The 13,111-nt window shown below is 37.7% G+C and overlaps 1 protein-coding gene across 2 annotated transcripts in view; it reads left to right on the top strand.

Moving 5' to 3' along the window:
* The window catches only part of LOC127622802 (carbohydrate sulfotransferase 8-like), a 218,165-nt gene extending 205,616 nt beyond the window's left edge, over positions 1–12,549 (top strand). For both annotated transcript variants that reach the window (XM_052096890.1, XM_052096891.1), the window contains 2 exons: positions 5,799–5,833; positions 7,760–12,549. In XM_052096890.1, the coding sequence (XP_051952850.1) occupies positions 5,799–5,833; positions 7,760–8,908 (1,184 nt within the window). In that variant the 3' untranslated portion in view covers positions 8,909–12,549. The remainder of the gene's footprint in view (positions 1–5,798; positions 5,834–7,759) is intronic.
* The last annotated feature ends 562 nt before the right edge of the window (positions 12,550–13,111 follow it).

Below are 13,111 nucleotides of genomic sequence, written 5' to 3' on the forward strand. Positions count from 1 at the left end.
TATTATATTTGTGCGTAACTTTGTCATTTGCAATTACCTCGCTAATATTTGTTTCAAAATATTTTCTTAAATATTCGACCTAATTAACTACATATTTACATATTTTTATACAATAATTTTGTGCAGAACAATGTATTTCTTTAACTCAATCTGCTTCCATAATCAGGTGTGCATGTGTAATATTTCATTTTCACACATTTCTCTTGATATGGAAGTTTCCAGGATTAGTGAAGACAGCGGAGGCCCTGTGTATGATCCTGCTAATTACAAGCATTCATTGAATATTACGAGGTTCACCGTGTTATCATACATCACAAAATAAGAAGATGTTTAAATGCGGTTTTGGGACATTAACCAATAAAGCAGAGGTCTGTTTTTTACTCCCAATTGATAACAGTGACAGCAGTGCTACATGTGCGGTGCTACTCAACTTGACGTTCTGGCGAGAGCACCTTTGGGTATCAGATAGGAAGAGGAGACAAGGAAAAGCCAATATATATATACAGATGATTTTCATGCAGTTATTGACTTTTTTCTTCTCTCTCTGATTTTAAGTTATACAGTTTAACTACATCAATCATGCCACCACTTTGCTGTTACCAACTAGTCCACACAAATAACTTTCATTGTTTACTAATTCATCTATTCATCCATTTATACAGACTGTTTATTTTATGCATTTCATTATTATTGTTATTATTATTAGACTTGTCTGTTAAAATAAAAATAAATAAAACATAGGTATCCTGATATTAAAGTTTTATCATAAAGTGTTTAAATTGTATCAGGTGTAATTTCAAGACTGTCCTGCAATTGTCTGCATAAGTATGTGTCCTTACGATGCTCTTAGCGCTGTACGTGTACTCCAGAGCACTCATAGCACTTGTAAATCTACAAGCATTTTCAAGTACTACTCAAGTTACAATGCTTTTGGGAAACAGGCCGCAAAACTAAGATGAATCGTAGGATGGATTCTACTATTTACTTTAGGCTTATGATGCTTTTTGGAAATGAGTCTCATGCTGGCTTATAGATCAGCTACTACCTGGCTGGTTTAAGCTGTTGTTTTTTTATAGCACTCTAGCTGATTCAAATTATATGTAGCTAAAGGAATATTCTGGGTTTAATACAAGTTAAGCTCAATCAACAGGATTTGTGACATAATGTTGATTACCACAAAAATTATTATTAATAATAATAATAATAATAATAATAATAAATTAAAAAAATAAACAATAATAATAAATATATATATATCAAGGTTGCATTGAGGAACTTACAGTGGAAGTGAATGAGGCCTATTTTTAGGGGGTTTAAAGGCAGAAAAGTAAAGCTTATCATTTTAAAGTGCTTACCATAATTCTTCTGTTAAAATTTGTGTATTCTGAGCTGTAATGTTTGGTTAAACGTTACTGCTCACGAGAAAGGGTTAGTAAGCGATTTGATCACACTTAAACCTTGTTAACACACGTATTGTTTACGTCTTGTGGCTATACTTTTGAAACTGAGTATTTTAATGTTTACGGATTGGCCCCATTCACTTCCATTGCCTCACTGTAAACTTAATTTTTGAGGTAATCAATATTATGCCACAGATGTTGTCATTTGAGCTTGTGTTAAATCTGGAATATTATTTTAGGTTAGTAGCATCTCTATTTTTAGTTTGTTACTCACTCCCCAACACTGGGGTCAGCTAACCTTCAGAACATTTGAGCCACAAAGAAAGTGTTTCTGAAATGACCCGCAGCCTCTCTTGTCCTTACTTCAGACAGAGAGACCATCAGGCTCTGCTGGTTCTGGTCCGATAAGTTATTTTGCTGTTGTTCCAGAAATGTTTTGTATCCTGAAAGAGATTTCCCTGCTAGCTGGGTTAGCATTCAGGGCCTGTTTAGCTAGTTTGATATGTCCTCTCATTGAACAAGATTTTAATCGGCACTCAGATTTGAAGCGATGTGTACTTGTGTAAACACAGAGAACCAATCCAGAAAATGCTTTCTGGCCAGGAGATGTCTCTGTCTGCGACCCAATCTGTGGCTATGTATGGAATGGAATACTAGCATGCTTCCATAGTTCCCACTGTACAGTATACACTCCAAAGTTTTATGTGACAATTTGCAGGATGGAACATTAAACATTTCAAGCAGTGGCATGATATAACACTGTCATACAACGAAATTCAATTTTTAATTTAGCGAGAGCAATTATCATTTCGCAAGCATTTGGTATGTAGATATTTTGCACTTTTAATCTGATTTATTTGTAAAAGTTTTGATGTTAATTTTTTTTTAGTTTGATATAAAAGAAGATTAGTATGATAGTAACATACCATTCTGAACATGCCTGTTACTTCTGTTAGCCTTCATATAGCTATAGATTCCAAAAAAAATATGACTTGAGTTTCTTGTATTTGTTTGATAGTGACTGCATTTAACTGCTGTAACATCATGCACATTGATTGCAGTTGCGTGCTCTGATCTCAGGTTAAAATTGCTGCCCTTCAGTCAGACAATATGAAGATCTCACCCTATAATTCAGCTGTAGTGTTCCCCCTATGACAAGCTCTCTTTAAAAACCTCCCTTGATCCCCTTCAGAATAACTCTCCTTTTAAAGACATAGCAAGTGTCAGCCATTCTCTTTGATGCTTCTGTTTTTTCAGCATGTCCACAGTCATTTAGAAAAGTGTCTCTGAAAACACAGTTCTGCAGTGGTGTGTACATATGTGAGAGATTCAGCGATAGGTTAAGAGCTCTTTTGCATTTTAATCAGCCACTTGCCAATTAACAGCTCTGTTGAAGTTCATCTGCACTGTAATTTATTTAACCTGTGTCTTATTCCTGACAGCAACATTTATTTAGAGACCCTGCTTTCAGAAACACACGCAGAGTCTTTTTATTGGCATGGAAAATGTGGTTCTGGATATGGATTTATGCTCCATTAAAATGATAGAGAATGTAAGTATTATTATTCATATTGATCAAGTGACATACAAATCATGGCTAGTATTAACATTGATTGTATCTGCCTTCCAGGTTAGGCTGTGGAATGAGGGACTGGGTTTGTTATTATTATTATTATTATTATATTTATTTTATTTGCATGCACTTCACTTGCACCAGTCAATTTGCTTTAAAAATGTAATTAATGTGGCTCAGGTGGTAGAGCGGGTCGGCCACTAATCGCAGGGTTGGGGCTTTGATTCCCGGGCCACATGACTCCACATGCTGAAGTGTCCTTGGGCAAGACACTGAACCCCAAATTGCTCCCAAAGGCAGGCTAGTGCCTTGCATGGCAGCTCTGCCGTCATTTGTGTATGAGTGTGAGTGTGAGTGTGAATGGGACACAGTGTAAAGTGCTTTGGTATGGTGAGGTTAAAAAGGCGCTATATAAATGCAGACCATTTACCATTTAGAAAGTTTAACACAACATATAACATTTTTGTTTCATAAAATGGCAATAACTGTGATTGTCAGGGACATCATTTTATGTTCTACTAAGAGTTTTTATTACCACCTTCTGGTGGAATCTACATACTACAAATGAAGGAGCTGATTTTAGACTTTGCACTGAGAATAGAGGTGCTTCTCAAACGTCTTATTTCAATGACTTATTGTCCAGAAAATAGCAAATTGCACTTTGCACCACATTAGCCTACAATAAATCCAGTTTGCGTGCATACACCCACAGTAGCGTAAACACTCCCACCCGTGCGTGCTTAGCGCGCCCAACAAAATAGAGCACAAAGTGTGTAATGCGCAGATATTATACACTTTATCTTTAAGCAACTGCAATGTTCAAGTAGAATTGCAACTAGAATTGTTAAAATGTTATGACAATTTACAGATTTACAGGTTTCCCAAACATTTACAACATCTGCTTTGGGTCGGGCAAACGATTATCCTGCTCTAAACTCACACCATTGGTTGAGCAATCGTTGCTGTGTCGAGCTCATCGGGATGCTCAAACAGAGGAATGTTTTGGTTGTGCCACAATATTTACACTTCTTGGTGTAATTGACCTACAATAGAGAAAATTAAAGCAATAGCCGCCGGTATGTTTGTGTTTATGTGTGAAACCAGTGATTTTTACCAGTTTCTCTGGAAAAGATGCTAACAGATGGATTAATGATCAAATAAACATGAATGCTTTCTCAGTGAATATTTATTATCCTGATGTATATGAGGACCTTCTATTGAAGGTTTATAAAAGATGGTTGGCTATGTCATATTCACCACTCTTTTCACTGTACATTTTTTCACTATTAAATAAGAAACTGAACTTTCTGGAGAAAAAAAAAGCACTTTATTTAATGCAAATGATAAATAAATTTTTTAATAGTATATAATTTAGGTGATAAATTCGTTGCCACAGATACAAGAGAATCTAGAGACTTTAAAAACGTGTATCTAACATGTTGTTGCCTTACAGCCATGTACAACTCACAATCAACAAAATTAACATTTCATATTTGTGCAGTTAGTAGTGTGTAAAATGTCAAACAAACTCTCTCAAATGAATCTTGATCCAATCAAATTACTAAATTGGTGACAGATTAAATACACAAGAAATAACTCAACAGTGTGTTTAATGTATTTTCAAGTGAACTTATTAGCTAATTTGGATGCAAGCAACTTCTGTTGTAATCACCTTAAAACATTTCATAAAATTGTGTGTTGGTAAACAAACAACAAAAACAGCTTCAAACAGCCTAGAATGGTTTAAGATGGTCTCCCCTCCTGGTGAGCTGATACGTTTTGGGATTGTTTGTGTCTGTTTAGTGTAATCTTTGTTTGGAACAGATCTGCACTATGATCTGAAATCACCTTTTACATTGGATCCCTAAGCTGGATTGCTGGTTTTATAGGGGTTTTGGGGTACTTTTAAGCAGGTCAGACTTGGAGACCAGCTGGCTTCCCAACTAAACCAGTTGTTGTTGGTATGTGTGTGTGTGTGTGTGTGTGTGTGTGTGTGTGTGTGTGTGTGTGTGTGTGTGTGTGTGTGTGTGTGTGTGTGTGTGTGTGTGTGCCCTCATCTGAACTCGGAACTGGACTGATGTGGAGTGACGCAAACACTTCCGCAGGACAAGAGAGGACCAGATGCTCTCCACACACACTTTCACACATGGACACACACACTCATAGAAGTATACAGCTAATGAAGTCACACACACTAAATACACAGTGACACCATCACATGCAGTCAAGCCATGTCACATCAGCCCAGAGGCTCACCACCTGTACATGCACGTCTTTACAAATGTACCAAAACTCAGTTCTAGGTTTTTTTTTTGTTTAGTTTTTTTGTGGATAGTTGTGTAGATCTATCTATCTATCTATCTATCTATCTATCTATCTATCTATCTATCTATCTATCCATCTATCCATCCATCCATCCATCCATCCATCTGTCTGTCTGTCCATATATCTGTATATTGTGTGTACTCAATAACATGCGTGAAGCTTGGTCACATGGTCAAGGACAATTAACACACAGAAAGCTGTAATGAATTAACTGTCTGACTGTCTCTGTGTAATTACAGTATAAACGGTTTGAAATGGTTGAGATTCTTTAGCTGAAAAGTGAGACAAACACAGGTTCAATGAACGAACGCACTCAAGGGCTGTTTGCATCTTATTGTGGTTGTTGGACTATTCATTTGATTGACCTGTTTGAGGTCAATAGCCAGTGAGCAACTATTATAAAATGGTGCCGATGGAATTCAAGAACGCATCCGTGAAGAACATCTGTTATCTTCTTTAACATGCCAGGCTAATGTGTCTCTCTCTGTCTCTCTTTACAGGTATGAAGTTCAGCGGCACCACTCCATCAAAAGAGGTGAGACAATACTTGTTTCAACATGTGTGTGTGTGTGTGTGTGTGTGTGTGCGTGCATATGTGTGGGTGTGTGTGTATCAGCAATTGTCTGTGTTTTTTAAGCATGTTAAAGCTTCTTGCAATGAGAATAATTACAAAAATCTACCATTGTAACCGTAGTTTCTGCCAAAATACCATAGTTACTACAGTTATTGATATTTCTGTAAAATCTTTAGTTATTTTTACCTTTAAATTTAGTTAAATTCATCTACAAATTAATATGGGACTTCTTCATTAATCTTTATTACATTTTCAGAAACTTTCTGTCAGAGTACATTTTTTAGTGACTGTGGTTTATGTGAGAAACAAGGGTTTCCCATAGTGAATTCTTAAAACAACATCTGTCTGTTACCTGTATTTGTACCATATTAACATCTTCAGGACACATTAGAATGCAGAAATTATATTAATTATAGATTACAATGCTAGTCTTGTTTCGTTTAATGCCCTATTATTGCCCTGGGGGAAGGGGCAGATTGCCAGGCTGTAACCTGCCATCAGTTATCAAATGAAGCCTGACTCATAACGAACTAATCGCCTTGTTAATACTGGATTTATGATTATTCAATTCATTGACTTTATTGCACCTTAATGAATCCAAATGAGAAGTTAAAATGATATTTGCCACAGGGGACGTCTTTTTGTAAATCAGGTGACATGGAGAATTAAGCAGAAATCCTTTTCAATTACTGGAGTAAAGATATGCATAATGTGTCATAGAGCCAGACTCATGCAGTTCAGATATCATGAGTGATACAGAGCGGGACTCATGGTGATGCAAATACCTGTTTAAAGACGCCATCTGGTGGTTAATTGAAGTACAAATAATAGGAAAATTATTCTCCACATAATAAATATAGACTTGTTTTTATAGTAATAGACCGATTTAACAACCAGGCCAAATGTGTTCCATTATCATCTTACTCATGCAAAAAAAAAAAATCAAATCCCACTGGACTTTCTTTCCTTCATGCAACACAAAAGTAGATGTTAAGTAGAATGTTAATAACTGGTAGTCTCAGTCACCATTCACTTTCACTGTATGGACAAATACAGTTAAATATATTTGAATAGTGACTGAGGCCAATAGAATAGTTGAATAGTGACTGTAATCTATTTAGCAGAGATGGGCCACTTCTGAATGGGAGATATTGGAACACTCAACCAAGGAGCTCTTCATGAGCACCCAATGGTCAACGTATTTAGAAAGGAAGTGCCGCTTTAAAGTTAAAAGGGCCAATCACCTTTCAGATACAGACATAACCTGCCAATCAACTCTATAATAGTGAAGAATGTGCAGCGCATTAGCTATACAATTACAATTTTAAGTACGTTCTTTGATCGCATTCTTGACCAACCGTTTTTGAGATTTTGGTCTTTCTCCATTCAAGTAGATAGGAGCTGCACAGTCATGACTGGAAATAGCCTCCTGAGAGTGTTCCAAATATGGCAGCCAAAACTTTGCTGAGGCATCTCTTTTTGTGTTCCATTAATGAAAGAAAGTCAAATGGGTTTGGAACAAAATAAGAGGGAGTATATGAACAGCTATTTGTCATTCTTGGGTTAACCATCTCTTAAAGCTCTATTGACAGAATCTGTCACATGTTGTTTTACAGAAACTAATTCTAACTTGTTCCCCAGTTAGTAAACATAAGCAAACATCGTCTATTGGGCAAGACACTAATCCAAGATAATTGTTTTAAGACACATTGATTTGAAAAGAAAATATAAGTTCTGAGCTTCACATTTCTCCTTTTAAACCCTCCGGAAAGCTGACCTCATAGATCTCCATTGTAAATGAATGTAATTTACCATTTTGATATCATTAAGAAGTAATGTCCTCTCTCTTTCTCTCTTTCTCTCTCTCTACCTCTCTGAAAATTACAGTATACCCAATTCAGTGTGAAGGTAACCAGCATCTCCGCTAGTCATGGCAAAGTTACACAGCGGTCTGCTCAAGGCGATGTCAGCCCCATCTTACCAATGCAGTTGCCACATTCTCTGGGGCTCCAGCAGACTGCCACCTCAAGGGCCCGAGAGCCCGCCCTTAGCTCTCCATTGGTCACCAAACTACAGCGAAAGCTTTTAAAGACCAGCCCGGAGTCACGAGCAATGACAAACTCTTCGATATCCTTTTCCTCCACTTCAGTGCTATCTACCGATTCATCGTCAGATTCACCACCGAAGTTTGTCTCAATGCCGGAGAGTCTGGCGGATGTTCAGGAATCTCGTCGACGGCTAATACGGGAGGTTTGTGCGAAGTATCGGAGTAATATATCTCGAACCATAATGCCCCACCACGTGGCCCGGATTTATGTCGAAGACAGACATAAACTGCTCTACTGTGAGGTGCCCAAAGCCGGGTGTTCTAACTGGAAGAGAGTTCTGATGGTGCTTGCAGGTATCGCCAACTCCACAAGTGGAATCGATAACGGCTTCGTTCACAATAGCAATCAATTGAAACGCCTCGACTACTTTGACCGGAAGGGCATCACCGAACGTCTGAAAACATACACCAAAATCTTGTTTATCAGAGAGCCCCTGGAACGGCTGGTGTCTGCTTACAGGGATAAATTTGAGAGCCCAAATGTCTACTATCATCCCGTGTTCGGGAAGCATATCATCGCCAGATACAGGGTGAATGCATCAAAGGAGGCTTTGAAGACGGGAAGCGGTGTCACCTTTCAGGAGTTCATTAAATACTTGTTGGACGTTCACCGGCCCGTGGGAATGGACATCCACTGGGAGCCGTCAAATCAGCTCTGCAATCCGTGCCACGTGGAATATGACTTCATCGGAAAAGCCGACACTATGGGAGAAGACGCCAACTTGTTCTTGCGAAGTATTGGAGCCCCGGCAGACCTGGAGTTCCCTACACTCAAGGATGGGAACCCGAAAGCGGCCAGAACTTCTGTTGAGATTATGCAGCAGTATTTTGCAAACTTGACCGTATCTGAGAGGCAAAGGGCATACGATTTCTACTACATGGATTACCTAATGTTTAATTACTCAAAACCCTACAAAGATTTGTACTGAAGTTGTTTCTTTCTACATCTGTTGGCTACCTGTGCAGTGCGCCACCCATTGTCCAATCAATACTAAAATCAGTTCAGAGACTAATTAGACTAATTCTCCTATTGAGGTGTGTTAATTTTCCACAATTCCACAGTCTTGTCATCTTTGTATGCACTATACAAGAAACACACTGCAAAACGTCATTTTCTTAATCAGTATTATTGTTTGATTTTTGTTGAAAAATACCTAAACATCCAAGATACATTTACTTAAGAAACAAAATGATGATGTGATATTAAGGCTTGTAAAAATATCTGTTGTACGTTTTATGCTTAAAACATTAAAAAAAAATTTTGGTAGTGTGGTGAGAAAAATAAATGGAGCATTCACGTCATGTAACAATTACCATATTTACGAGAGTCTGACTTCATAGAACTCGAAATTACAAGTTGTAAACTCGGAATTCTAAAAAAGCTCTGACTTGACAGTTGTGGTGTCAAGTAAAAGGAGTCAATATGGCACCTGTCTTAACAGTTACAAGTATTGAACACATATTTCACACATCTTTCATATACCATTGTATTATAGTCAGTGATAACTGGTGAGCTTTCTTTAATCTTAAACATTTTGCCAGAACATATAGAGTTAAATGAATGTAGTGATTAAATATTCTGCTGTCATCAACATTAAAGCCTTATAAAGATCAGTACTGGGCCTGGCATTAGAAACATTGCCATAGGCCACTTTTCCACCATTGGGTCGAACAATTCTCATCACAAAACCGTAATATTCCTTGCCAATCCGGGCCAGTTGGCACGGTTGCAGTTTCTTTTTCCACTGTGGTGCAGTGAAATCAAGAGAATGGCCTTAACAGATCTGTCTGTTGGTAAACAGTCAAAAACGTCTGATCCGTCGTGAGAGGTAAACATTGGAGCGAGTGCAGTGCATTATGGAGGATGATTGAATATTCCAGTTTTTAGGACTGCTTTTTCCTTGATTTTACTCTCCTTACAAACAGCAAAGACACGGACCATGTCGCAAAAAGGAATTTACCATCATTTTCTGAGGGCTTGTGTTTGCCACTGGAAACGAACATGCAGAAAGGTAAAAGTTTCCAGATTATAGCTAAAAAGTACATTTATAAGTATTATGCGAAAATAGTATTTAAGAATATATTGACGTGTTTGTAGTTTAAATGAGCTAGTAATCTACTTCCCTGCCGAAAAAGGGGTGTAAAAAAATAAATGTAGGCTACAATAATTGTTAAACCATCATAAAAAAATCATGAAGATACACTAAACGAGTCATCGCATACTAAAGCCATTGAGAGTGCTTGTGTACGGTTAGCTAACCATGCCGACAATTCCGGGCTGAGAACGGTTTATAATCATGCCGTGCCCAATCCCGCTCAGGTGGAAATGCTACTGTAACCATTCCGTACCATGCTAAGAACCGTTCGGCTCGATGGTGTAAAAGTGACTAGAGAAACAAATAATTGCTTATGTTGTCATTACAGTAATTAAAGCTGTGTCATTGAGTCAGATTTACTGTAATTATGAGCTGGTAACTCAGACACCTTTCCACCATCGGGCCAAACAGTTCTCGTCACAAAACCGTAACGTTCCGTGCCGATCCAGGCCAGTTGACACGGTTACACTTTCTTTTACCACTGTGGTGCTGTGTAATCAGTAGAATTTCTTTAACAGATCCGCATAACAGTTAAATATTGGAGCGAGTGCGCTATTGAGGATGATTGCATTTTCCAGTTTTTAGGAACACACAAAGGTAAAAGTTCCCAGACTAGCTAAAAACATTTATTGACAAATTATAACAGAAGTATTATATGAAAATAGTATATGAGAATATATTGTTATGCATTTTGAGTTTAAATGAGCTATTCATCTACTTTCCTGATGAAAAAGGCATGTAGAATAATAAATGTAGGTTACAATACTGGGGGGTTGGTGTTCTCTGTACTTTTCTGCATATCGCGGCACCATTTTGTGGTCCGTTCTGCATAACGTGGCGGCTCATTTTAGCTTATCGTGGCCCATTCGGCACGTTTCGAGTCCCACTCGGTTCTCCCGGTAGCCAGTCCGCCCCTTATCGGCCCCAAAGTGCGTCGGCCCACCGGGAAAATGCCAGATAAGATAAGATTTCCAGGACTAGAATGGTTTATAATGGTGCTGTTCTGAAACGTGCGCAAGTGAAAATGCTACTGTAACCGTTCTGAGCACGGTACGGCCCAAATATAATGTAACATAATGCCAAATGGGCTTGGTTGTTGATAACAGCAAAATATTTAATCATTACTTTTAATTCACCATCTATATACAGTTTCTGCAATCAACTGGATGGTGCCATGATTAGTCTAATTGCCTGTTTTCTGTTTCTGGTCTCAAGAAGCAATGTAAAAACGACCAAAACAAGCTAACTAGATGAAGGACAAAGACAATTTAAATGTTAGTTGGAGTAAAAATGTGTTTCTGGCTTAACTTGTGCAGTTTCTCGCTGTCAAAAATTGTTAATGATATCAACATACTTTACAAGTCAGAATCTCTTAACTACAGTAAATCTGACATGACGTGAACAAAACATATTGCAAAGGATGTGGGATGCGGGATGTGGACCAATGAAATTTCACCGTGGGTGGGGCTACCCAGTGTAATGCCACTGATATAGAAACCAAGCAACCAACAAAATGTCTTGTCGTTTCTCGTGCCTCGGATTTACATCAACGTGGCATTCACATTGTAGAAAAGGGCCAAATTTGCAACTAGTTAATTCATTCATCACTATTATAGAACAAAACTCAACTACCTTTAGAAACAGCACTGTATTACTCCATCACAGCGCAACTAACTACACTGATATTTTCAAATAAAAAATCTATAATCTATCGATAATTGTAAAAAGGGCATTTAAAGGACTATATTTTTTATATGTATTTGTAAAACAGCTTAGATGTGATCAATGCTTTTGTGCAAACTCATCTCTGAAGCCACTACTTGTCTGTTGGGTGTAATGTTTGATTTCATTTTTGAGTTTGTGAAAAGATCACTCCGCTCTGCACTAGATTGTTAAAGGATGTTTATTAGATTAACACATGGATGCGTGTGTGAGAGAGTGAATATGTGTGCCCAATACTATGCTTGTACATGAGGTTATTTCAAAATGCATATTACACTTCTACTGAACAAACATATTTTATTTATTCAATGAGAGAGAGACGGTTTGAGATATATGAGGATAATATATTTGTATTTAATTTTTATTTTAGTAGAACTCACAGGGAGCAGATATACTGTATGTCTTACAGAGATATAAGGAATTTTATGTGTGGTGAGGTGCGCTCAATTCTTTGTGGTGTTTCGCAGTAAAGACTGAAATCAGCTTTATAAACATGAGTGTTTAATCTGAAAAACTGCTGTCCCTCGCACTTCCTTTAGAATATGTTTCTACATAAATAGATCTGTATGATAATCACACATGAAGTAACTGGTGAATGTATATCTGTTGTTGGTGGGAAACTGTACAAATCTACTGTATATGATCTATAAGCCCTTTGCCTTATTTAACACTGCCAGTGTTTCAGGAAAAAGTGCAATCTACAGGTGTGATTCGCCCTGCGGAGTGTCAGTGAATAAACTATTTGTTTTTGGACTTGCTGTCTTCATGTGTTTTAATAGACATGAGTCAAGACTGTATTATTGTCTTTTTCTTACACTGTAAAGAGTTTTCAGAACATTATACTTGTGTGAAACCAGCACACCAACAACATGGGTTTTTGTACAGTATTGTTGCAAGCCATGTCAGAGCAATTCCACTGTTCAAAAATCAAAATAATATATCTGGTACCATACAAAGGGTTAAAGTAAACCGGTTACTATGGTGACCAAAATTCATTTTAAAATTTGAACGGTCTAAAATGAGTTCTTGATGTATTTTACACAGTTGTCAATTATAAATGAAAGTGCAGACTGTCTTGTTGTCATGTGAACAGGAGTGGCCTGGGATTTTACATAGAAACTGGCCTAAACTTTGTTGAGTCGGGGGGGTGGCGGTGAATGCCTGCCGGCCCACTGGGAAAATGCCCGGCATGCCAGATTACCAGTCCAGCCCTGCATGTGAACATATTACTTGGGTTGTGCGAATAGTCTATAAAAGAAAGCAAGTAAAGCCTTTCATAATAATACACATACAACTACCATATTTTGTACATAT

The sequence above is a fragment of the Xyrauchen texanus genome, chromosome 29 (assembly GCF_025860055.1).
Source record: "Xyrauchen texanus isolate HMW12.3.18 chromosome 29, RBS_HiC_50CHRs, whole genome shotgun sequence".
NCBI classification, from domain to species: Eukaryota; Metazoa; Chordata; class Actinopteri; order Cypriniformes; family Catostomidae; genus Xyrauchen; species Xyrauchen texanus.